This window comes from Myxine glutinosa, chromosome 9 (genome assembly GCF_964187855.1).
Source record: "Myxine glutinosa chromosome 9, kmMyxGlut1.1, whole genome shotgun sequence".
In the NCBI taxonomy this organism is placed as follows: domain Eukaryota; kingdom Metazoa; phylum Chordata; class Myxini; order Myxiniformes; family Myxinidae; genus Myxine; species Myxine glutinosa.
This window is the reverse complement of record NC_136269.1, coordinates 44,320,247-44,348,194: the sequence shown is the minus strand read 5'-3', so window position 1 is coordinate 44,348,194 and position 27,948 is coordinate 44,320,247. Positions and strand designations below refer to the sequence as shown.

The following is a 27,948-nucleotide window of genomic DNA, read 5'->3' as shown; positions in this document are numbered from 1 at the left end:
ATATATATATATATATATATATATATATATATATATATATATATATATATATATATATATATATTGTAACGATTTTGAGAAGTGTAACGGGTTTTGAGGAGTGTAACAATTTTGGAGGAAGGGTAACGGATGTGAAGAGTATGGTTTTGGTATGGTAACATCCTGGTAATGTAAATAATGGTCGCAGCCGTCCTCCTAATTAATTTCATAGAACATACACGCAGGTCACGATATATCTTTTAAATAGTGTATTTCCTTATTCCATGTAGGCTAAGTATGTGTTTTCCACTAGATTGACTTTGCATTGTATCAAACAAAATAAGCGTAGGCCCTTCCAATTTCCCCAAAACCTCCCTTCCATTTGCCTTCCGCATTTTGGTCGGTTTTTCTCTTCAACCACCATTGGCCATGAAACAGGGTCGGAGAAGAAAGGCGTGTCTCCACCTCGTCAGAAGAGGGCAGGAGTGAACCGGCCCTAACAGCCAATCAACACCACGGTGAGTGGCCCGGTAGGCGTGCCCTCGGAGCCGGCGGCTTAATTCCGCCGGAGGTGATAAAAGCGAATGTAAGGAACTGCTTGAGGGAGAGGCCTTGAGAGATACGCTGGGGGATGACCTGGAAGAGGAGCGCAATCCACCGCAAGCCCTACCTACCTGCCTGCAATATCCCCTGTCGTTGGAGAGACGCGCTGAACGGAGGGAGACGGCTCCACCCCAGGAAGAGGAGCAGGTGTGCCGAGCCAGCGCGTGACGGCCGCGGATACGCGACGGAGGTTTTCCCGCCAAAACCGCGAGGGGTTGAAAGCTGCTGCCTCCGACCTTGCCTTCCTCTCAAGCAATCAACCTCGAGCCATTACCAGCCTGCAATATCCACCGTGTGAGTGTGAACGTCCTGTCCTACTCGTTTGTCTTGGGGATTAAGTAAATGAAATAGAATAAGTTAACAATGCACTGTGTGACTGCTCTTTTCCATCTATTGCTGTAAATAATATTGGTCGCTCTAAAATATTGCTTGTGTGTGTATAATAAATCTGTTCTTCCTCCAAACTCTGTCTTTCTTCTCTCTTCTTCTCTTTCGGTCGCTTTAGAGGTTTCCCAATTGAATATCTGTAGCGCGATTAGTCAACGTTCGGTTGGAATCGGGTTCTAATCGGGGAGTAACTGTTCGGACGCGGTTAAATACACCACCGCTCGGTAAAATAACATCCAAAAACCGTGTCCGTAACAATTGGTGTCGAGGAGTTGGATTCGAACCTGGGACTAAATTTGTTAGGCCCAAATTTTGGAACACCAATTGTACTATTAGAGTAACAATTGGTGTCGGGGAGTGAGATCGACCCGGAGCGCGCTGCACGCGCTCAAAATTATAAAGCGGACGAAATTGTGTTGTTTTATAAAACCCGAATTTTGAGATCGCGCCATGGACAATCAAGGCGATCGGATGTCGGTGGGGGAGATAGACGGGTTATGGGTAACCCAGGAACCAGGGGAAATGTATGTGGAAGAAAGGGAGGAGGAGAGCAATGAGGAGGTGGTTGAGGGGGTGTCAGACGCGCAAAATGGCGTCCTCGCGCACGTGGGTGTAGCGGCACCAAATTTTGCCACGCCCGCGACCGTGGTAGCGCCCCTGGTGGATTCAAACCTTTTGTTGCTACAAATCGGGGCCCTTATGGACAAAATGAGGGACGAAGCGAGGGCTAATAGTGAGCGATTAGAGGGCCAAATGGGGGTAATGGGAAACCAAATGGGGGTAATGAGGGACGAAGCGAGGGGTACCGGTGAGGAGTTAGACAAGAAATTTGGGAAGTTCGACAAAAATTTTGAGGGGTTAGACAACGGGATAAAAGAGGTAAAGAATGGGTTAACGGGGGTGGAAAACAGAATGGCTGCCCAGGAGAATCAGTTAGAGGGGGTGAGAAATGGGTTAATGGGGGTAGAAAACAGAATGGCCGCTCAAGAAAATCAAATGGAAGGGATGCAAAAGGGGTTAGAGGGGGTAGAAAATAGAATGGCTGCCCAGGAGAATCAGATAGAGGGAGTGAAAAGTGGGTTAGAGGGGTTAGAAAACAGTATGGAAGGCAAATTGAGGGACATGAGGGACCAAGCGGAAAGGGAAGTTAACCAAATGGGGCAGCAGATAGAGGGGGTCAGAATGGGGGTAGAAACCAAACTGGATGCTCACAGGGAGGAAATGGAGCAGATGAGGGTGGCATCTGGGCAGGAGATGCAAGTGATGGGAGAGGAGATCAGAAGAGGGGTAAGTGAGGAGGTTTCGGGGCTGCGCGAGGAGGTAAAGCGAGGCGAAAAGCGTATAGAGAAAGAGGTGAGAAATAATACGGCAAAGTTACAGGGGGGAATAGAAGATCTGACGAAAGGAGTAGAACAGCTGACAGAGGGACAAACTAAGTTAGTGGAGCAGGTTCAAAAGAACACTGCGGTACTAGGAGGGTTAAAGGCGACACAAAAAGAAATTAAAAACGAATTAATAGCGACGCAGAGGCAATGTCAGATGGTACGGGAGGAACTGACAATGAGGGTGGAAGAGGTGACAGAAGCAATGGAGACGAAGGACCGGGAGGTAAGGACGCACGTAGAAACGGTCACGGTAGCCTTAGAGGACGAACTTGAGGAGACGCACCGAGAAATAAAAGAGGTTAAACAAAAATTAGAGGAAGTGGGAGAAGAGGTGAGTGAAATTAAGAAGGGACGAACAGAAACTAAAAGAGAAATCCAGGAGGAAGTGATGGAATGTGTACAAGGTCTGTGTCCAAATCATGATGTGATGCTCACTGACCAAATAAAGAGTTTGCAGGTGGCAAAGGAGGTGCGGGGACGAGGTGCCAAGGTGAGTGGCAATGTACATGATGTGAGGGGAGATTCAGTCGGCTTGGGGATTGGTTTGGATCCGGGTGTTCGTGAAAGGCCGTTGGTGAGGTGTGTGACAGGACAGGTGTGCGAAAAAAGAGGTGTGCGAGAATGTCCGACCATGGGGTGTGTGAGGAAAAAGTGCACGCCGAGGAGTGAGTGTACCGTCAAGAGTGAGTTGGTCGAAGCGCGTGTGCGAGGGAGCACAGGGAAGCGCGGTGTGGTGAGTGTTACGGAGGAAGTAACGAAAAAGTGTGCGCGGGAGGATGCGCGAGAAAGGTGTGTAACGGACGGGTGCATGGGGAAAGCGCATGCTGTCAAGAGTAAGGGAGAATGCATGCCTGTGGTGAGTGTTACGGAGGAAGTAACGAAGAAGTGTGCACGGGAGGATGCGCGAGAAAGGTGTGTAACGGACGGGTGCATGGGGAAAGCGCATGCTGTCAAGAGTAAGGGTGAGTGCGCGACCGAGAGTGGAGGTGAGAGTAGTGAGAGTGAAACGGAGCGTGAGTTGGTTGTGACAGGTGAGCGAGGATGTACACCTGGGATGGAAGGATGCACACCTGGAATGGTAGAGCGTGTGTGGGAAGGCACATTTGAGTTGGTAGTGAGGCACGTGGTTGGGTGTGCGGGTGAGAGCACACCTGTGATCGTCACAAAGAAGGTGACCGAGGAGGGGGCGCGAAGCGGTGTATTGGTGAGGTGTGCGAGCAACGAATGTGTGCCAAAGTGTTCGGTGGTCAGGTGTGTGACCAAGTCGATGGGCGGAGTGAGTGTACCGGGGTGTGTAAGGAAAGGTACGAGGAGAATGGGAACGGCTGCATGTATGAGCACGAAAGGGGTAGCGTATGCATGTAAGCCTGCAGGTGAGGCGTCGACGATAACCGGGTTAAAGGTTAGGTCGACTTTTAGCCGGATCGGGCCCTCGGTGCGTGCCGGGCTTCGCGTGCCGCGAGAACCAGCGGAGATCCGAGCCACGGCGGGTTCGAAAGGACCGCCGTGCGCGATCCACGCTGGGCCTCGCGTGGAGCGGCCGCGTCCGGGCTCCACAAGGCGGAGCGGGCAGCTCGATAGGAAGGGTCGTCATGGCGACCACTTTCTATTGAGACGTGCCGGCAGGTCGAGATCGGGACATTGGATGGCTCCACGCCGAAGTGGTGCATGGGATCTCGGCCCGGGTAAGCCTCCGTCCCTGCCCCGAATGCGGGACGTATCCAGCCGCTGGCACAAAACGACCCGCGTTCATTGCTCGGCTGTACGAAGCCGGGCTGTAGATGTGAATTGGCGCACCGAGAGGATGTAATAAGTAGACGGGTGATGTGAATTGGCGCACCGAGAGGATGTAATAAGTAGACGGGTGATGGTGGTAGTGATAGTGATTTAAAACGAAATTTAGAAAAGTGAATAGAATTGGCAGTAAATGGAAAATTTTTGAATTGTTGGATTTGGACGAGCGAAATTGGTAGTGAGAGACCCCCGATGTGGTGGGATGGCAAATCCACCATCCCTCACAGGTGGGGGCAAATGCGCAATAGTTTATGGGGTGGCTATGACAACCGAGCCAGGGAGGGCTTGGATAATGGTAGGGATCTAGAGATTGACCTTAGGTAACGTTAAGATTAGTTAGTGACTGATACCTGTAGTGGGGACGCAGGTAGATTAGTGTGGATTATAATGACGTGGGAGCGCAATAGTTTAAAGGGACGACTGGGAAGCGCAAGTTTCAGAGGGGAGAAGTTAGCTGAGATGATGCCGTGCGTGTGAGGATTGAACAGGTGAGAATGGAACAGGTGTGATTGCACAGGTGTGCAACTGAACAGGTGTGTGGAGCAGTGTATGAGGGAGTAGTGGTGATTGCGTGTTGTGTTGACCAAATGGTCCAGGAAGAAAGGAGGGTGCAGGTGGCACCAGGTATGATTGCACAGGTGTGCAACGACAGGTGAATGAAGAACAGGTGTATGTGGCTGTGTGGAATAAATGGTAGTGTGGAATATCTGGAGTATTGGAATGGATGGTCGTGGAGTGAGTATGGTGGAAATTGTGGAGTGGAGTGGATGGTGCGAAGGTGTGAATGGGGGAAGAGTGGACCCCCATCACGGATACCCGGGGCGGGTAGTGTAAGTGTTAGGTAGAGGGTACAGGTAAATTGTGGTTGGATATTGGCATCTGTGGTGCGGTTGGAAGAATGATGTTTGGATGGGTGCATTCGTGTTGTGGAAATGGCTGGGCGTGTAGCCTGTTAGTGTGTGTAGTTGGGTTGGGCACTCCACCACTGTGAGGATGTCGGCCAGGTGAGGCCGCAGGTGGGCTCTGGGAGCCGGTAGTAGTTGTTGTGGATGGGGCCCGAGGATCCGGAGGACGGACCCGGGTAGCCCAGTGCCAGAGGGCACCATGGGGTGACAGAGCCAGGAGAGGGGCTGTCCCCAGGTAGTTAGGTTAGGGTGAGGAGCTAGGTAAGCTCGGGTGGCAACTACAGTGGTGGAGGCGTGCAGGTGGGTAGACCTGTTGGGAGAGGTACACGTCGCAGCCCAGAAATTGTGCTAGAGCACCGGGAGATGAATCGGGGGAGTGAGACCCCAAATTGAGAAGCACCACAGTTTGGTCAATGGGAATTGGTTTTTAAAACCACATAGAGTAAGATTGCCAATGGATTGGCAGGGAAAGACCCCGGGTAGTGTAAAGTGTGTTAAAATCATTTAGAGGATAGTTAGGATGAAGGATCTCCTCACACCATCTGCATCCACTCACCTGAGGTGACAGGTACTCCACACCATGCCATGTTTTGATTATTTTTTATGATGCAAATGTTTGGATTGTGAGACGCATCATGACGTGGGTGTGACATTGTGCTTTGATGTTCCATCTCTGCCTCCTTATGAGGATTGATGATGAATTTGGTGATGGCAAATTTTGAAGTAGAGGGATTGTGGTGACGAATTTGGTATAAGGGAAATATGGGGAAGACGTGACAGTAGTGACGAATTTGTAAATGGGTAGATTTTGTAAATATGGGGTAAGAGCAAGGGTAGTGTAGGTGACAGGGGGGTGACGTACGGTAGGGACGAGCTTTCTCACTTCGCCCTCCGTACGCATTTCACCTTGCATTGCCTTGTTTGACGTGTACCCTTGTGACCTTACCCCTCGCTCAATTGTCTTTCTTTTGTCTCCCACATGACCTGTGCGCCATTGGGTGCCGATGGGAGCGTGCGTGAGGTGGCCATTGTGCGCCCGAGATTCCCAGAACCAGCATGCATTGCGTTGATGTACCACTTTATGGACCGCTGTTCTGCGGCCAAGTACCACTTGATGGACCCCAGGTTCTGGGGCAGGGCACCTCTGTTGGAAACCGGCCATAGTGGCCAGGGAATCTTGCTTGCGGACCTCGGTAAGGTGGCACCTATGCCAAAGAGGTGGACCACCCTTAGTTGGCCCCTGAGGCCCTAAATAAAAATGGACACAAGTTGTGCTTTTTATTGTGTCCAAATAGGCCGCATGAAGCCTGAAGACGTCGGGAAGAACATCGGCCCAGCAGAGAAAGAGAAGACCACCACCAGTTGTTTTGTTGTGTTTATTATGAACCATGGTGACCGCACCGGATGGTGCTTTTGGGTGCTTTGTGGTGTTTGGGTGCTTTTGGGTGCTTTGGTGGTATTGGTACTGGTGCATCGATGCAATGCGTGCTGTCTCCTCCCTCCCAACAGGAATTTCTTTTTCTTGTTCCCTAAAAAGAAAAAAAAAAAAAGAGAAAAACACAGGTCCTGGGTTGCGTTATAAATAAGAAATCACGTCATTGTAAATAATGCTCCCCACCGTAAATGTATAGTTTGAGAATAATCCCGTAATTCGGTTAGCTGTGGGCTTGAGTCTGTTAGACAGGGTGCAATGCAATAGGGGGACATACTTATTTGTGTTTTTAAATTGTCACACTCAGGGTCAGGTTAATTGTAGAGGGGAATTACACCTACGTGCCACACTCAGTTAAGTCTAGTAGGCCCGAGGACGTGCCTGAAGAAAGGAGGGTGCAGTGTAACGATTTTGAGAAGTGTAACGGGTTTTGAGGAGTGTAACAATTTTGGAGGAAGGGTAACGGATGTGAAGAGTATGGTTTTGGTATGGTAACATCCTGGTAATGTAAATAATGGTCGCAGCCGTCCTCCTAATTAATTTCATAGAACATACACGCAGGTCACGATATATCTTTTAAATAGTGTATTTCCTTATTCCATGTAGGCTAAGTATGTGTTTTCCACTAGATTGACTTTGCATTGTATCAAACAAAATAAGCGTAGGCCCTTCCAATTTCCCCAAAACCTCCCTTCCATTTGCCTTCCGCATTTTGGTCGGTTTTTCTCTTCAACCACCATTGGCCATGAAACAGGGTCGGAGAAGAAAGGCGTGTCTCCACCTCGTCAGAAGAGGGCAGGAGTGAACCGGCCCTAACAGCCAATCAACACCGCGGTGAGTGACCCGGTAGGCGTGCCCTCGGAGCCGGCGGCTTAATTCCGCCGGAGGTGATAAAAGCGAATGTAAGGAACTGCTTGAGGGAGAGGCCTTGAGAGATACGCTGGGGGATGACCTGGAAGAGGAGCGCAATCCACCGCAAGCCCTACCTACCTGCCTGCAATATCCCCTGTCGTTGGAGAGACGCGCTGAACGGAGGGAGACGGCTCCACCCCAGGAAGAGGAGCAGGTGTGCCGAGCCAGCGCGTGACGGCCGCGGATACGCGACGGAGGTTTTCCCGCCAAAACCGCGAGGGGTTGAAAGCTGCTGCCTCCGACCTTGCCTTCCTCTCAAGCAATCAACCTCGAGCCATTACCAGCCTGCAATATCCACCGTGTGAGTGTGAACGTCCTGTCCTACTCGTTTGTCTTGGGGATTAAGTAAATGAAATAGAATAAGTTAACAATGCACTGTGTGACTGCTCTTTTCCATCTATTGCTGTAAATAATATTGGTCGCTCTAAAATATTGCTTGTGTGTGTATAATAAATCTGTTCTTCCTCCAAACTCTGTCTTTCTTCTCTCTTCTTCTCTTTCGGTCGCTTTAGAGGTTTCCCAATTGAATATCTGTAGCGCGATTAGTCAACGTTCGGTTGGAATCGGGTTCTAATCGGGGAGTAACTGTTCGGACGCGGTTAAATACACCACCGCTCGGTAAAATAACATCCAAAAACCGTGTCCGTAACAATATATATATATATACACATTGTTGCGGATCTCCAACGTCGGCCTTCCCCCTTTACCAAGAGGGGGGTTAATCCCCTTGTCCTTTTACTGGCCGACGCGATCTCGGGGCTATCACGTTCCTTCCGGTCGGTGTTAAATAGGGTTGTTAGTCGAATTAGTTACCTAAGTACGAACACCGGCCGCGAAGCAAGGAAAATAATCCCACCTGAACCACGGCGTTCGTGGACACGCCGAGCGAAGCGATCCGCGATCCGGGCCGTTAGCAGGTACTAAACCCGATTCGAGCGGTTGTCAATCGTGCCACGCTTACCCAATTGAGAAATCACTAGGACGATCGGATTAAGAGGAAACCAGGAAGAACAGGTAATTTATTTACAATGGTATGGGAAGGAAGAGAAGTACACACTTTGTACAAATAAGAAGAGGAAAATAAAGAGCAATGTACAATGAAGAGGAAGAAGCAGATATACAGGGCAGCCTTATGCAGTCTTACTTATTCCCTGGACACGGGCCCGTTCGCACTCAGACTCACTCACACGGGGTTTGTAGATTGTCGGGTTGAGGGTCCAAGGGTCCACAGCTCATCCGGTCCCCGACTCGTACCGTGCAGATGGTGGAAGACGGCAGGCAGCTCTCCGTGTGGCGTAGGCCCGAGGCGGACAATTATATATATTGTTACAGACACGACTTTGATGTTAAGGTGGGCCGAGCGGAATGGCCGTCGTGTCCGCACAAATTACCCGACTATACTCGACGTTGACGAAGTCGCGCTACGCTGGCTCAATAAGAAAAAGAAGACACCCGGCTGGGTTATAATGACACAATACGACACCAGGGGTTCAGTTCTCAAGACCTCCGGAGGAGGTTATATTAAGGCGGAAGGTTAGATTACAACTACAAGAGGGACAGCATAGAAAGACAGGCACTTAGACACACTCTTATATTAACCCTAGACAGACGACAGATAAACGGGACAACGCTGACTCACACGGGGTTTGATGGCTAGGAAAGGCAGATAGCGATGGCTCAAGGTGCACTCTTGGCTCAAAGCAGGGTACACGGTTCGGTCCAGAGATGCGGGGAGGTCTCGTCGCAGCGCTCAGAGGTGACGTTCTTTCTCAGGCCTCTCCAAACTCAGGCGCATCTGTTTCAGCGCTCGCAGGTCCGTCTTTCTCCAGCTGGGGGCGAATCTCTCGTCACATCCGGCGCGTGGCCGCGTATATCCGGCGGGGAGTGACACGCCCTCGGCTCGTTAGCTCCGCCTCGTGGAATCGGCACGTTGCTTCTCATTGGGTGCGTGCGGGGGGGGTTACTGGCTCCGCCCCCGACGAGGAGCTGACAGCCAGCCCCTTCGGGGTAACCCCGTGGAGCGCATGGTCTGGAGCTAATCGAGCCGGTGTGAGGACGCATCCTCCCCCGCTCCGCCGCCATCCCCTCTGTTGTTGTTGTAATTGTTGTTGTAGTTGTTGTTATTGTTGTTGTTTGGGGAAGAAGATGGGAGGAGGTATGGGAAAGGTCCTAAACTCACTACTGATGCCATATAATCACATTCTGGTGCAACGAAGAGTCATAATTAATGGAAACGAGGCCTTAACTGACATAGATTAAGAATAACTAGGAAGATGTCCGAAAGTTGGCTACGTGTGGTGCGGTGGACCTGGGCACGACATTTAATGGGGGAATAAGGGGAAGGTCGGCTCTACTGATTGTTATTTACATGCAATGGGACTAGGGAATGGGGGATTGGGGAAAGTTGGGGAGTATTGGAGAAAATAGGGGAATATTTACAAGCGGATATGGAGGCCAAATTCCATATTCGCAACATTGCACCCTTCTCTACCCTCGGGGCGTCCCGACCCGATAAATTTTTACCTACTTTAGTGTGGCACGCAATGTAGTTCCCTCTACTATTAACTCTACCCTGAGTGCGACAGTTTTACAGATATTCACAAATGAGTAAATATGTCCCCCTGCGACGTTGCACCCTTCTCCTCACAGAAACACACCCACAGGATAACCGAATCCGGAAAGAATTCTCAAACTAAACATACAGCCGGTAGGGAGCATTATTTACAAGATTACGCTGATATCTACACTACGATCCAGGACCTGTCTTTGGAGGAACGCATGCAGATGTTATGCATAGAGAGAGCGCGCTTGCCAGCATCGATACACCAACCCACGAGTGCTCTGTGGCCGACGGCCTTTAATAACGTGCAGAGCACCCTTTCCCAGCATCAAAAGCACCACCCCACCACCAATCGGTGCAGTCACCATTGTTCATTGGAATAAAAATAAATTCGACAACCCCTAACCCTGCAGGTGTCTCTTGCTCTTCTTGTGGTGCACTTGCTGTTAACTAAAAGTGGTTCACCTGTATGGCATAGGTGCCACGTTGACCCATAGGTCCATCCCCGGGTGGTGCTTGGCCGCAAACGAACTGCGGTCCACTGTGGGTGGCCACAAACATTGCGGTCCATATGGTGTATCGATCCCGGCAGCAAACAGCGAAAGTGCAGGCCCACAACTGCGCAGCCAGCACCTCTCTCTCCTCTCTCTCTACCCCAAAGCCAGATCCTCGGAGGTGGGAGACAAAAGAAGCAGACAAGTGAGTAAGGTGGTAAGGGCGCAAAAGTGCACGCAATATAAGGTAATGCACACTGGGGGCACATGGGAACCAGGTGAGACAGGTACGTTCCTATCGTACGCCCCCCCCCCCCACCAGGTAACCTACATGGCCCCTCCCTTACCCCTTACTGTATCCACACAACACAACACTACCCATAAACATCTACTTTACAAATCAACAAACATCCCTACTGTCTTCCCCGTTCCTCCCATAAACCAAATTCGTCTTCTCTCCCTCCTAACCAATCAAATTTGCCATTTTCAACTCTCCTCAAAATTTGCCATTTTCAACTCAACATCAAAATTTGCCATTACCAATTCATCATCAGTCCCTCCTAGGGAGGGAGAGATGGAATCACCCCAATGTCTCATCCACGTCGTGATGCGTCTCACAAATCCACACAGCGATTCATCTCCTGCAACAAAACAAAGAAAACACAGGTGTGGAGTCATCATCATCACCACAGGCAAGTGGCTGCGTATGGTGCGACAGGTTCATCAATCCTAACTATTTCCTAAATGACTTTAACAACTTTACACTACCCGGGGTCTTTCTCCGGCCAAACCATTGGCCCTCTTACACTATGGGTTCTAAAAACCAATTCCCATTGGCCAAACTGTGGTGCTCTTCAATTTGGGGTCTCACTCCCCCGATTCATCTCCCGGTGCCCTCGTACAATTTCTGGGCTGCGACGTGTACCTCTCCCAGTGGGTCTACCCACCTGCACACCTCCACCACTGCAGTTGCCTCCGAGCTTACCTGCTCCTTACCCTAACCTAACTAACTGGGGCAGGCCCTCTGGCACTCTCCCCACTCGGTGCCCTCTCTGGCACTGGGCTACCCGGGTCCGTCCTCCGGATCCTCGGGCCCCATCCACAACTCTACCGGCTCCCAGAGCCCACCTGCGGCCTCACCTGGCCGACATCCTCACAGTGGTGGAGTGCCCAACCAACTACACACACCAACAGGCTACACGCCCAGCCATTTCCACAACACTAATGCACCCATTCACAACACCATTCTGCAACCGCACCACAAATGCCAATATCCATCCACAATTTACCTGCACCCTCTACCTAACACTTACACTACCCGCCCCGGGTGCTCGTGAAAGGGGTCCACTCTTCCCCCATCCACACCTTCGCACCATGCACACCACTCCGTACCACTCACTCCAACTCTCTCCACACACCTGTACCTGCACACCTGTGCTCTCACACCTGGTGCCACCTGCACCCTTCTCTCCCCAAGCGCATTCGCGCTGATCCACACACTCACTACTCATACACTGCTCCACACACCTGTCCAGTTGCACACCTGTGCAATCACACCTGTTCAATTCTCACAAACACGGCATCATCTCAGCTAACTACTCCCTTCTGAAACTTGCGCTTCCCAGTCGTCCCTTTAAACTATTGCGCTCCCACGTCATTATCATCCATACTAATCTACCTGCGTCCCCACTACAGGTATCAGTCATTAACTAAACTTAACGTTACCTAATGTCATCCTCGCTAGATCCCTATCAATATAACCTAACCCACCCGGGCTAGTTTTCACTGCCATACACCCCATAAGCTATTGCTCCTTTGCCCCACCTGTGAGGGATGGTGGATTTGCCATCCCACCACATCGGGGGTCTCTCACTACCAATTTTGCACATCTAATTTCAACAAATTAAAAATTTGCCAATCACTGCCCATCATCTGCCAATCACTACTGCCAATCCCTTGCCAATCATCAAATTTTGTTTTTCTCTAATTTTGGGTCCAAAACACTAACCTCATCACCCAGTCTACTCACTACTGCCTCTCGGTGCGCCAATTCCTGTCCAAAGCCTGGCTTCGTAAAGCCAAGCAATGGATGCTGGTTGTTTTGTGCCAGCGGCTGGATGCGTCCGGCACTCGGTGCAGGGACGGGGGCTTACCCGTGCCGAGATCCCACGCACCACCTCGGCGTGGAGCCATCCAATGCCCCGATCTCGACCTGCCGGCACGTCTCACCAAAAAGTGGTCGCCATGACGACCCTTTCTATCGGGCTGCCAGCTCCGCCTAGTGGAGCCTGGACGCGGCCGTTCAAAGCGAGGCCCAGCACGCACCGAGGGCCCGCTTCGGCTAAACGTCGACCTAACCTTTAACCTGTGTAACGTCGATGCTTCACCTGCATGCTTACACCCCGCAGCCCGTTCCTTGCTCACACATCCAGCCGTGCCCATGCTCCTCGTACCTTTCCTTACACACCCAGGTACTCTCATTCCACTCACAGCCTTGGTCACACACCTGACCACCGAACACTTTGGCACACATTCGTTGGTCGCACACCTCACCAAAACACCGCTTCGCGCCCCCTCCTCGGTCACCTCCTCTGTGACAATCACCGGTGTGCCCTCATTCGCACACCCAACCACGTGCCTCACCACCAACTCCAGCGTGCATTCCCACTCACGCTCTACCATTCCAGGTGTGCATCCTTCCATCCCAGGTGTACATCCTCGCTCACCTGTCACAACTAACTCACTCTCCTTGTCACTCTCACTACTCTCACCTCCATTCTTGACAACGCACTCACCCTTACTCTTGACAGCACACTCTTTCCCCATGCACCTGTCCGTCACACACCTTTCTCGCGCACACTCTCCCGTTACACCCTCTGTAACACTCACCACAGGTGGACACTCTTCCTTACTTCTGACAGCGCACTCTTTCCTCATGCACCTGTCCGTCACACACCTTTCTCGCGCACACTCTCCCGTTACACCCTCTGTAACACTCACCACAGGTGGACACTCTTCCTTACTTCTGACAGCGCACTCTTTCCTCATGCACCTGTCCGTCACACACCTTTCTCGCGCACACTCTCCCGTTACACCCTCTGTAACACTCACCACAGGTGGACACTCTTCCTTACTTCTGACAGCGCACTCTTTCCTCATGCACCTGTCCGTCACACACCTTTCTCGCGCACACTCTCCCGTTACACCCTCTGTAACACTCACCACACCGCGCTTCCACGTGCTCCCTCGCACACGCGCTACGACCGACTCACTCTCGCCAGCACACTCACTCCTTGGCACGCACTTTTTCCTCACACACCCCAGAGTCGGATTTTCTCGCACACCTCCTTTTTCGCACACCAGACCGGTCGCACACTTCACCAACGGCCTCTCACGAACACCCGGGTCCATCTCGACCCCCAAGCTCCTTAAATCCCCTGGCGCATCATACGCACGACCATATTGGTCACCACTTACACCGGGTCCTCTTCCTCTTCGCTTCTCCTCCATCACCTGCGAATCCCTCATCCGGTTAATGAGCACATCATCACGATCCAAACACAGACTTTGGACCAATTCTTTTATCTCCTCCTTTATCTCCTTCTTATCCCCTCTCCGTCGCTTCTTAATTTCACTCATCCCTTCTTCCACTTCTTCTAATTTGTGCTTCACCTCTTTTATTCCCCGGTACGTCTCCTCAAGCTCGTCCTCCAAGGCTACCTTGACCGTTTCCATGTGCGTCCTCACCTGCCGGTCCTTCGTCTCCATAACCTCTATCACTTCGTCCAACCTCGTTGTCAGTCCCTCACGTACCATCTGACATTCCCTCTTCGTCGCTACCAAGTCATCTTTTAGTTCTTTCTGTGTCGCCTTTAAACCTCCTAATACCGCAGTGTTCCTTTGAACCTGCTCCACTAACTCCGTCTGTCCCACCGTCAGCTGCTCCACCTCCTGCGTCAGGTCCTCTATGCCCCCTTGTAACTTTACAGTCCCCTTTCTCACCTCCTTTTCCATGTGCTCCTCACAGTGCCTCACCTCCTCGCGCACTCCTCCGACCTCCTCACTCACTCCTCTTCTGATCTCCTCTCCCATCACTTGCATCTCCTGCCCAGATGCCACCCTCATCTGCTCCATTTCCTCCCTGTGAGCATCCAGTTTGGTTTCTACCCCCATTCTGACCCCCTCTATCTGCTGCTCCATTTGTTTAACTTCCCTTTCCGCTTGGTCCCTCATGTCCCTCAATTTGCCTTCCATACTGTTTTCTAACCCCTCTAACCCATTTTTCACTCCCTCTATCTGATTCTCCTGGGCAGCCATTCTATTTTCTACCCCCATTAACCCATTTTTCACTTCTTTTATCCCGTTGTCTAACCCCTCAAAATTATTGTCTATCTTCCCAAATTTCTTGTCTAACTCCTCAAAATTATTGTCTAACCCCTCACTGGTACCCCTCGCTTCGTCCCTCATTACCCCCATTTGCTCACTCTGAGCCCTCGCTTCGTCCCTCATTACCCCCAATTGCTCACTCTGAGCATCCATCCGGTTCCCCATTACCCCCATTTGGTTTTCCAATCGCTCACTATTCTTTTCCATAAGGGCCGTCATTTGTATAAAAAAAAGTTCCAATCTTCCCAGCGGCGCTACTTCGGTCGCGGGCACGGTGACCAGCGAGGCGCCATTTTGCGCGCCCGCTTCTTCGTGCGTGACGGCGCTATTTTGCGAACCTGCCGCCCTCACTGCTTCGCTCTCCTCCTGTCCCTCATTTTGGTCCTGGATCGACCCTACCTCACTCTCCTTTACCGGACCCCAGCTGTCTTGATCCGCCATAGCGCGACTTGCAAAATTCGAGTTTCGTAAAACAAATCCAATTTTTTTTTTCGTTATAATTTCGTCGAGCGCAGTACGCGCTCCGAATCGATTTTCCCTCCCAAAATTTGGGCCTAATAAATTTAGTCCCGGGTTCGAATTCCACTCCTCGACACCAATTGTTACAGACACGACTTTGATGTTAAGGTGGGCCGAGCGGAATGGCCGTCGTGTCCGCACAAATTACCCGACTATACTCGACGTTGACGAAGTCGCGCTACGCTGGCTCAATAAGAAAAAGAAGACACCCGGCTGGGTTATAATGACACAATACGACACCAGGGGTTCAGTTCTCAAGACCTCCGGAGGAGGTTATATTAAGGCGGAAGGTTAGATTACAACTACAAGAGGGACAGCATAGAAAGACAGGCACTTAGACACACTCTTATATTAACCCTAGACAGACGACAGATAAACGGGACAACGCTGACTCACACGGGGTTTGATGGCTAGGAAAGGCAGATAGCGATGGCTCAAGGTGCACTCTTGGCTCAAAGCAGGGTACACGGTTCGGTCCAGAGATGCGGGGAGGTCTCGTCGCAGCGCTCAGAGGTGACGTTCTTTCTCAGGCCTCTCCAAACTCAGGCGCATCTGTTTCAGCGCTCGCAGGTCCGTCTTTCTCCAGCTGGGGGCGAATCTCTCGTCACATCCGGCGCGTGGCCGCGTATATCCGGCGGGGAGTGACACGCCCTCGGCTCGTTAGCTCCGCCTCGTGGAATCGGCACGTTGCTTCTCATTGGGTGCGTGCGGGGGGGGGTTACTGGCTCCGCCCCCGACGAGGAGCTGACAGCCAGCCCCTTCGGGGTAACCCCGTGGAGCGCATGGTCTGGAGCTAATCGAGCCGGTGTGAGGACGCATCCTCCCCCGCTCCGCCGCCATCCCCTCTGTTGTTGTTGTAATTGTTGTTGTAGTTGTTGTTATTGTTGTTGTTTGGGGAAGAAGATGGGAGGAGGTATGGGAAAGGTCCTAAACTCACTACTGATGCCATATAATCACATTCTGGTGCAACGAAGAGTCATAATTAATGGAAACGAGGCCTTAACTGACATAGATTAAGAATAACTAGGAAGATGTCCGAAAGTTGGCTACGTGTGGTGCGGTGGACCTGGGCACGACATTTAATGGGGGAATAAGGGGAAGGTCGGCTCTACTGATTGTTATTTACATGCAATGGGACTAGGGAATGGGGGATTGGGGAAAGTTGGGGAGTATTGGAGAAAATAGGGGAATATTTACAAGCGGATATGGAGGCCAAATTCCATATTCGCAACAATATATTGGGGGATCGGTAAGTGGCGATTATATGGCGTATGTAATACTTGTACCGGCGCCTTTATACGCGCTCCCAGTATTGCTATGAACGATGCGCCACTTCCCCAAATGGTGTTACAAAGCGCCCTTCACCAATGTCCTTCTGCACGAGCCTTTCTCAACGCTGCAGTCCTATGCAATGCGTGCCGCACACCAGTCCTTTGTAAAAGCGCACTCAATCATTTCAAGGCTTGTCACCGCGCGTCTCTCCCCCTCGTAACTCTGCACACGAACCAAGCGCCTCTCCCTCAACTCAACAAGCATCTCTCCCGCAACACAACTGATTCAGCAGAGGACCCCGGCTCATAACTGAGGCGGGAGCCTTGCGCGAAGGGTTATATTGCCACGCCCAGCGAACCCTCTGGAATGTCCAGCCATACCCTGTCAGGCGATGTCGCTCGAGCCCTGGTTGGTTGATCGGGTCTTACCGGCTCCGCCCTTGACGGCTGCTTGACGTGGACACACCCCCACCCTTGCGCTCCGCCCCCTTTTCGGGCCTTATCTCGTGGCCTTTGGGCTGGTTTGAGTGAGCAAGAGCAACAAACAACAACAACATGCATTTTAAGGCCATGTTCCCTGCTAGAGCGGGGGTTAGCCTTGCGGTCCCCATGACAATCTTCTCCATTTTGCCCTATTTTCTGCATCTCTCCTTGTTAACCCCCTTGCCCGCATTTCTTCTTCCACCATCTTTAGCCAAGTCTTTCTCGGTCTTCCCCGTCCTCTACTTCCTTCTACATTAACTTCCATCACTCTTCTCAACCAGTCACTTTCATCCTTCCTCAATACATGACCAAACCATCTCAACCTGTTCCTCTTCACAGCATCAATCACAGGCAATATTCCCATCATCTTTCGCAATTCATCATTTGTCTTCCTCTCTCTCAACGATACTCCGCACATCCATCGAACCAATCGCATTTCCACCCTTTCCAGCCTTCGTTGCTGCTCTACGTTCATTACCCATGTCTCGCTCCCATAAATCATAACACTTCTCACACATGCAGCATACACCTTTCCCTTCAGCTTCAGCGACACTCTCCTCCTCATCAGCACGCCACTCAGTTCCCGAAACTTCTTCCATGCACATCTCACTCGAGCAACCGTTGCCGAGTCTGATCCACCTTCTCCATTCAGCATGTCTCCGAGGTAGCAAAATGTTTTCACACCTTCCAGCTTCACGCCGTCTCCAAGATCCAACTCAACATTTCCTCCATCTGCAGCTCCCTCTGTGCACACCTTACATTTGAATGTAGCTGCCACACTGGTTAATGACCCTCTCAGACCACTACATTTTTGATGAACCCACTCAGCACACATTGTACATTGAATGGAGTTCACTCCGACACCCTTCCTACACACAGCACACGGCCACTTCCCAGTTCTTTCCACCTCACCACATGCTTTACCACTTGCCATCACCTTTGTCTTTCCGATATTCACCTTCAGACCTTTTGTCTCCATACATTCCTTCCACTTGTTCATCTTTTCCTTCAGTCCATCCATACTTTCCGCAATCAACACCAGATCATCTGCATACAACAACTCCCACGGTAAACCCTCCTTTACGGTCTGAGCCAGCACCTCCATCACAGCTACAAATAGTAGTGGACTTAGTACCGACCCCTGATGCACTCCCACCTTCACCTCAAACTCACCACTGTTCCCGTCCTTCGTCCTTACAGCTGTGCGTGCTCTTTTGTACATTGCCATCACTACTCTGATCAACCATTCCTCCACTCCTAACTTCCTCAATGCCCATGTCAATACTTTGCGTGGAACCCTATCGAATGCTTTCTCCAGATCAACAAACCCAAAAAACAACTTCTTCCTCTTATCCATGTACTTCTCCTGCAACTGCCTCACAATGAAAAGCGCATCTGTCGTTCCTCTTCCTGGCATTAATCCAAACTGCATTTCGTCGATCTTCACTTTCTTCCTTATCCTCCTCTCCAACACCCTTTCCAATACCTTCATTCCATGCTCCAATAACTTTATCGCTCGGTACGAGCTACACTCCAGAGGGTCACCTTTCCCCTTGTATAGAGGGACAAGGGTACTCAGTTCCCAATCCACTGGAATGCGGCCTTCTTTCACCACCAAATTACAGATCTCTGTCATTCTCTTCACACCCCAACTTCCTGCTGCCTTCAACATATCTCCCACAACTCCCGTCGGCCCTCCCGCTTTTCCACTCTTCATTGCTTTTATCGCTTCCTCAACTTCCTTCTCAGTTATCTTCTCTGCCGGTCCTAAAACTGGGTTACTCTCTATGTTGCCATCCCATTCATTCTCTGTATTCAACAGCATTTCCATATATCTTTTCCATCTTCCTTTAAGCATCTTCCTTCCATCTTCCATCTTCCTTGCTGGCAAGCAAGCGTAACAAACTATGAGGGGCAATGGGGTGCAGACAGGACAGCACTTAATGGCGTCGATTGAAGGGAGGCTGCAAAAATGGACGAACGGGGCCTACTCTTATTTGTTTTACACAACGCAGATGCAACTATTGGGAATGGCCTTATCCTAAACACAAACTATGAAATAACTAACGTCCTAAGGTGACCTACGTGTTGCATGTGGCCTACCTATGGGGTGCAACCGTTAACCTTTAATGATGTTACCTGTGTGGGTTCTCAAAACCGCAACAATATATATATATATATATATATATATATATATATATATATATATATATATATATATATATATATATATATATATATATATATATGTATATATATATATATATATATATATATGTATATATATATATATATATATATATGTATATATATATATATATATATATATATATATATATATATATATATATATATATATATATATATATACTGTATATATATATATATATATATATATATATTAGGGTGGACTTCAAAAAATCAAAATGCAGATTTTCTCCGGGACATGGTCTATTTTTGTTCCTTTTGGTGTCAAAGGAAACCACACCAAATTTGAATGGAATCCAATAATATTTAGGGGTGCCACATCAGTGATGAATTTTCCCCCATGCAAAAATAGGAATTCCCATTTTTTGGGCTGTATATACACAAAATAAATACATAATTATATATATACATTAAATATAATATTAAAAATAAATATATAGTAAATATACATTAAATAATAATAATATATATTAGATTATACATTATATATACAATTATACGATAGACAATTATACAAATATAGACAAATATAATACATTAAATAATATATTAAAAATAAATCTAATACAGTATATTAAAATTTAAATATAATAAATAAATATATAGTTATACAATATATATACATTATAATTAAATATACATTAAATTTATACATAAAATATACATTAAATAATAAATATACATAAATACACATACATTATATATATAGTTATATACAATATATTATACATACAGTTTTGAGACTTCCTTTGATCACTATCTGGGCAATTTTCATGCATGTTTTGTACAGGTTCCCGGGGTCAGGGGTACGCTTTTTTAGTGTGTAATATGTAGGCCTAACTTATTGACTGTGGCTCTTTTGTAGAGAGTGACCCTGTGGAGTAAGAATTAACAGGATTTTACCCACATTCTTGCGTATTTTGCAGATATGGCATGTGCTAGTACCAGTGTTTCATTGAAAACTCGGGCTCAGGATAATGTGTGTCTCATTGGGTCCACTTCTGGAGATGCCATCAAAGGTGCCAAGCTCCCGACTGTGCATCAATCTCTTGTCCTGTTTTTCCATCACCCGAAGAAGAAGTATCGCACTGCCCGGGAGAGTGCAACCCTCACCATTGAAGAGGTTGTGAAGTTCTGGGAAAAAGCTCACCTACCTACAACGACGAAGCAGCACTGCATCCATCGTTTGGAGAGGCTATATGAAGAATGGAGGAGCCTCCAAAAAGGTGCAAAGCGGGGTGGTGCGACCCAAGAGAAAAAGGAAGCATCCTTCAAGGCCTCCTTGGAGAAGACGTTTGATCTTAGGCATGCAGATTCGGAGGCCATAATCACCAACCCCGAGGACAGGAAGTTTCTTCACGATCAATTCTCAGAGAGGAAGGCTTCAATGGGATCTGTAGACACTGTGTTGGAAGCAAAAACGAAGCGAAAGAAAGAAAGGGAAGAAAAGGAGAAGACTAAGGCAGAGAAGGAAAATAAGAGACAGGAAATGGTCATGAAGGGTGCTACTGCTATGGAAGTCACAGACTCAGACTCTGACTCTGAGACCACGGCACAGGCTGGTTCTTCATAATCTGATGGTGGGATATCTCGTCCCAAGAAAAGAAGGCCTATCAACATTGTCACTCCTGAAGTCGCAGCTTCTTTGGATCGTACGAAAACAAGTGACCGAATGGCTGTCCACAACTTGGCATCCATTTGTAGAGCAGTAGGATGGGATCCTGCAGAGCTGGCACTGAACCGATGGACAGTGCGGCGGAATCGCATGATGCATCGATGCAAAACCATGGACGAAATAAAAGAAGCATTTCATCATAATGTGCAGGGTCCTTTAGTGGTCCATTGGGATGGAAAGCTTCTTCCCGATGTCACTGGAGATTTTGTGCATGTGAAGGTGGATCGTCTTCCAATCCTTGTGTCCAACCAGTACCATGGAATGGAGCAGCTGTTGAATGTTCCCAAGTTACCTGACGGGGGAGGAGAAGCTATGGCAACCGCTGTAGTGGACACACTGAAGAGCTGGAACCTTGTGGGCAAGGTGAAGGCTTTGTCTTTTGACACAACGGCCAGCAATTCAGGTGTTCGTGGAGGGGCTGCTGTCCTCATTGAAAAGAAGCTACAGACTGAACTAATTCATTTGGCTTGCCGCCATCATGCGCACGAAATCACTCTGGGAGATGTTTTCACCACTCTTTTCGGTCCTTCATCAGGCCCTGACATCCAGCTTTTTAAGCGGTTTCAGGCGGAGTGGCCGTCCATTGCCCATCACCAACCAAAAAATGGATTCACAGATCCTGATACGGCAGCTGAGTTTGCACAGAACAATGACATGATGGATGAAGCTCTGGAATTTGCTCTTGTGTGTTTGAAAGATCAGCAGCCACGAGATGATTATCGTGAACTCCTAGAACTGACTGTCATCTACATGGGAGGAATCCCACCTCGTGGAATCCGGATCATGGCTCCAGGAGCAATGCACAGAGCCAGATGGATGGCAAAAGCACTATATTCACTACAGGTGTTCATGTTTCGGTCAGAGTTCCACTTGACACTTCGAGAGGCGAGAGAACTCCGAGCCTTCAACATTTTTGTCTGCCTTGTGTATGTACAGGCTTGGTTTCGGGCTCCACAAGCTATTGAGGCTCCCCTGAATGACATTAACCTCTTCAATAAGTTGGAAAAGTTTGAACAAATCAATCAGAAGATGGCTCAGGCAGCCTTGAAGGCACTTGGCCGCCACACGTGGTACATGAGCCCAGTACTAGTGGCATTTGCATTCTTTGACACCAGAATTGACAAAGAAAGCAAGATCAATATGATTGAAGCATTGAAAAATGACGGTGAAAACCCCTCTCCAAAGAGACCAGCTATCAAACGAGGAACCGCCCTGTCAATCGCTGGCCTCATAACAAAACACACCAAGCATTTCTTCAGCATCCTCGGGACCCCAACTGATTGGATGGATAAGGATCCTGGTTCATGGGAGCAAGAAACCAGCTTTCAGGAAGCAAAGAAAGCCGCCAGTGGCTTAGTCGTGGTGAACGACAGGGCAGAAAGGGGTGTCGCATTGATACAAGACTACAAAAAGCTCCTTACAAAGGATGAAGAGCAAAAGCAAGCTCTGCTCCAAGTTGTTGCTGCTCACAGGAAGATGTACCCCGATGCCAGGAAGGCAACAGTGGTGAAACAGGCCCAGAAATAGGAGTTACATTTCTCATTATATTTGGGTTTTTTAATATTAAGTGATATGGTGTCTCTTCATTTTATGAACTGAACATTTGGATTGTTATCATTGAATTTGAGTTTTCATAGCAATATAGTGCTATTTGTGCAGCTATTGTAACTTGTGTTTGCTAGAATACAAAGAAAGTGAGTGGAGGGTGGATTTTCATAAAACAAACTTCTGGTTTTGCTTTCGATCCATATATAGAAAAGTTTTGTAGACACCTTTAGTTTGAAGGCTGATGTGGCACCCCTAAATAAAATCAGATTGCTTTCATATTTGGTGTCTTTTCATTTTGGAACAAAAGGAACAACATAAAGCCATGTCCCAGTAAATATTTTTTTTAAATTATTTTGAGCACAACCCTAATATATATATATATATATATATATATATATATATGTATATATATATACATACACATACATACATATACACACGGAACCCGTTAATATGCGATCCATTAATATGCGATTTCGGATAGCACACGGTCGACCCCTGGTACCCAAAAAATTTGATAAATTAGTAGGGAAAAATCAAAAAATGACAAGAATCGAGCATGTCATACATTGTACACGGGCGCAATCTTGATTTTTTTTTTAATCACGCGCGTAAAGGTTCTCTCTCATAACACCAACATAACGATCACAACACTTCTGGTTTACTTAACATTTCACAAGTTATTATTAATATGATATTGACACGAGTGTTTATCTACGTAAGCTGATTTAACCTTTCATCTCCACATCTCAAACCCCCTAACTTGACTAGGAAGCAAGGCACAGATTGAGTTTCACCCCAGCAATTGCTGCATCACCAGCACACCCAACGTCACACTATTGTATAAATATGTATAAACATTGTATAAACACCATCACCAGTGATGACTCCATCGACGTTTCGTATCCGCGTCTGCAGCAAGGCAACGCGTTTTCCCCACGAACCGGTGCAAACGGATTTTGTGTTTTGAACAATATTTCTTGATTTCTATGTTTTTTGTATATTGTTTTGTATAATAAAAAATGTATAAGTATTATTACATATGTGTTGTTTTATTACGAAAAAGCATCTTTAAAAAAACTGACCTAGTTTCACTCGTCGTCACCCGACACAATCCAAGATGGCGGCCACCACGCTCACGCTGGAAGATAGGACGAGTTATGATCTGATGTCTCCAAACACGGTCTCACTTAGCACACGGTCGATTTTCCTGGCTCCCATGGATCGCATATTTACGGGTTCCGAGTGTGTGTGTATATATATGGAGGAGGTTCAGTGATGTTTTGGGGTTGATGTGCTGCCTCTGGCACTGGGTGCCTTGAATGTGTGCATGGCATCATGAAATCAGGAGATTACCAAGGCATTATGGAGCGCAATGTTCAACCCAGTGTTAAAAGAGCTGGGTCGCCGTTGAAGGTCATGGGTCTTGCAGCAGGACAATGACCCCAAACAAACTTCAAAAAGCACCCAGAAATGGTTCAAGACAAAACGCTTGACTGTTCTGAAGTGGCCAGCAATGAGTCCAGATCTAAATCCCATTGAACACCTGTGGGGAGATCTGAAAACAGCAGTTGGGAGAAGGCACCCTTTAGATCTGGGAGAACTGGAGCAGTTTGCACAAGAAGAGTGGGCTAAACTGTCAGTAGAGAGGTGTAGGAAGCTCATTCATGGTTAAAGAAAGTGCTTGACTGTAGTTATTTTGTACAAAGGCTGTGTGCGCTACCAAATATTAAGTCGAGGGTGTCACAAATTTTGTCAATGCCATTTCTTTTTATTTTCTTATTTAAAAATGGTGTCCATATGTTTTATACCTCTCCCACCCCCCCCCCCCCCCCCTTCCCATGCCCCCTACCCCAAAGCCCTCTCCCTCCCACAGATCTCTCGATGTCTCCATGTCTGTCGGTCCCTGCTCTCAAATGTTGTGTTTGTGTCCTGCCCCCTCTCTCCCAATCTTGTCTACCGCTCCCGATGTTATATGTTTTATGTGTCGATTTCTCTTTCTGTGTGATTAATGTTCACTCTTTCAGGAGCCTCGATCTTGTATACAAAAAAAAAAAAAAAAAAAAAAAAAAAAAGGAAATATTAAGTTCTGAATCAAAAACAAAGGTTGTGTAATATTAACAGTAAAATAAAGAATTCGAGAGACCAAATACTTTTGTCAATTTTAAGTTATTTAAGCGCATGTTCAAAGGAAAGGAGAGTTATTTGAAAAAAGTGCAAGGGTGCCAATATTTTTGGCCATGGCTGTATATACAAATACATATCCACGAGTATATACATACTTACATATATACATACACATGCTTCTACCTGTAGTTATGATCTGCAAAATGATTTTCAAAGGGCATGTGACCTTTGAACTGTTGGACCCAAAAGTGAAACATTTAGTCTTTGTATCGCAGTCCATACTTGTGCCACGCTTGGTTTAAATCCTTTTGGTGGTTCACAAGTTACGGTGGTAATGAAAATCGGCTACGTACGCATACACACGTGCACGCACGAACGCACAGCCGGATGGATATCCAGAAAACATAATGTTTCTGGGCACCTACAGCTGCGGACGCATAAAAATGGGGGGAAAAGGAAGAAAAAATAAGAGTGAAATAGTTGAAGGGATTTTTTGTAGTTGTCGCTTGGAATATTTGTGCTTTTATTTATACAATACAAGGTGGGAATCATGGTATGGTGAGATGTGGGACCAATGGCTTTAATTTCTACCCTAATCATTGTGGGGACAGGTTATGTAATGCGCAGTTGGTTTTCATTTCATGCCAATGTTTCAGCATATACCAGTCCTACTCTGGGATGTGAAAATGCCATTACATCTGAAGGTCACAATAGTTCATCGTTCATGCTCTTCAACATAACCTCAAGTTTACAATCATCCGTTGTCATCAGATATTGTGCATAATGTGGCATGCAAGTTCATTCCATCAAATACATTCGTTAGTCTAAAATGTTTATCAGATAATTTAAGGAAAAACAGGTTATAGTTGATGTTTATAATGAGGAGCACTACACCTACCTATTTAAGTTTTATAACAGGCATCTTGCATATGGTGTGTGCAATAATTTATGTTTAGCATGCGGCACTTGAACACCAAATGGCTTCAATCAAAAGCTTCGACCCGTATTCTACTCAACTTGCAGTATGTAGTAGACTGCTTGCACACCTTGAATCGTTTACTGCAGGAAAAGCCATTCTATGTTGCACAAACAATTATTTTCACAACATAAGGTAGAAAAGCTCTGCCATTTAAGAATTCAAATTAACGTTCAACACAGTTGTGAACAATTTGGTCTTGCCATATGGCTTTGGCACTTGATTCGGATCACAAATTTTTGCCGGTTTCAACCTAAGCTCAAATTAAATGGCTATCCTTCAAAGTACGTATTTGCCTTTATCCACTGTCACAACAGATTTTTTCAATGTCACTGGGAAATCGCTGCTGAGTGATAGGGGTCATCCCTTTGGGCGGGGAGCTAATTGAGGAAAATAAAAAGTGATAAAGGCCTCCTTTACGGCCTCCGCTTGATACGGCCTCCTTTCCCTTGCCCTCTCAGCATCATTCTTTACTCCTCTCGTCTTCCCTTCGCGAGGCAAAGGGAGTAAAGGATGAAGCTGCGAGGGTTAAACAAAGGAAAGGAAAAAATGGTTGGGTGTGTAAACAATTTCATAATTGGTCCATATGTAATCTGTACAAAGGCTCTGAAGGGATGTGGTGGTTGCTAAGATTTCCCTCCAGTGAAAAAGTCAGTGCATGTTATTCAAACCACATTTGTGCGTTATACAAGCTGAAAGATCGCTTTGCTCTTCTGCATCACACTTCTTCCCTGCCAAGTTTTCACCTTGACACCACAAGCACCAGAAGGGTACGACTTAATGTTGTGGAATATTGGCTTTTACGTCATAAAACAGCCCTACTGTCAAGATGGCCACAAAAGAAACATACAGGCTTTCCTTGGTGGGATACTGAAGTCATGGTATTATTGGTGGAAGTTATAAATGACTGACTTGGGAATATAATCGAAACCCCTTGGGCCCCATGTTAGATTGAAATTCCACATGAAGACGCGCAAGCATGCACATCCGTACGTACACACACCAAAAGGTTTGGTGAATGGGTTACGCAAACAGACAGCCTGATGGTGTGGAGGTGCATGGTAAATCAGGCATTCATGCAGAAAAGCACTCCAAACGTTTGCCAAATTGCCTCGAAGCGCATGTTCAATTGTTACGTTTGGCTTGAGCAATACAAGCATGTGGCCACAAGGGTGAACTGGGTATGGGCCCCCACCTCCACTCCACATCCAAACTATCATATTTTCCACATCCTTTATCCATCGACAAGCAGATGATGGCTCACACCCTCGGCCCCCTTGACAAATATGCTTGAAACAAACACAGTATGCAAATACATTTAACAGCGAATACATCGCAACTCTTCAATCCAAACGCTAACAAAGACGAATAGAAGGCATATTTTAAGGAAAGCAATGCCAATTTATGATGGAATACTTCTGCCGATATACATATTACATACACAAGGGAAAGGGTTCAGAATGACAAAAGGGGTGAGAATGGATGACAGAAGTAAAATCGAGAAAAAAAAAGAACAAGAAAAATCAGGGGATAGATGTCAGGTGAGGAGGGAAAGAGTGTAATTGGGGGGGGGGGGGGGGTCAGGGAAGGAAAATGGGAAGGCACAGAAGACAAATTATAGAGTAAACTCATGGAAAGGGTTTAATAAAACGGTATCCACAATTGTAGTTGGAAAAAATCTATGTGAAAAGACAAAAGTACAACCAGGCCAAGGTTTTGTCAAAACACCCAAAATAAACATGCCAAAGACAAAGGGTTGGGAAGTCGAACATCTCAGCCACAGACGGGCCTGCATCAAGCGCCCACATAGGCCATAGGGCGGCGAGTTCGTAAATGCCATTCCCGGGCGGATATCATTCGATGAAAACCAAATGATGAAAACCATGAAGCATTCAGAAATTCGTGTTTGACTCAAGGATCTTAAGTCAAGAATTGTCTACATTCACATTCCTTAAGACACGTCAGGTAATCAGCTTACTTCAGATGAATACAAACAATGTGGACTGCCCTCAACAAAACAGACGGAATTCTGATCTTACTGATCTTGAAAGTTGGGTTATGGAGGATGTTGTGGAACTGAGACAACTTAAAAATCAGACAAGGACACACAAGTCCTGTCTCCTTCAAACGTTCCTCCTTGCCTAGTCTAGCTAAGCCTGCAATCATTCTAGTAGCCCTGTGCTGTACGCTCACGATGACAGCGAAATCCATCCTCAAATGTAGTGACTAAAACTATACCACACAAGATATTCCATAAGAGGTCTCACTAAATTCCGATATATGACCTCTTTTGATTTAGAATTC

General features: G+C 47.5%; 1 protein-coding gene across 7 annotated transcripts in view; it reads right to left on the bottom strand.

Annotated features, from left to right (window-relative positions):
- Positions 1-27,948, bottom strand: part of WWOX (WW domain containing oxidoreductase) — a 198,273-nt gene that overhangs the window by 88,398 nt on the left and 81,927 nt on the right. The window contains exon 1 of one of the 7 annotated variants that reach the window (XM_078784325.1): positions 8,585-8,669. The exons of the other annotated variants lie outside the window; for them this stretch is intronic. Coding sequence (XP_078640451.1) covers positions 8,585-8,633 — 49 coding nt within the window. The 5' untranslated portion in view covers positions 8,634-8,669. Of the gene's footprint in view, positions 1-8,584; positions 8,670-27,948 lie in introns of those variants that run through there. 7 annotated transcript variants of the gene reach the window in all.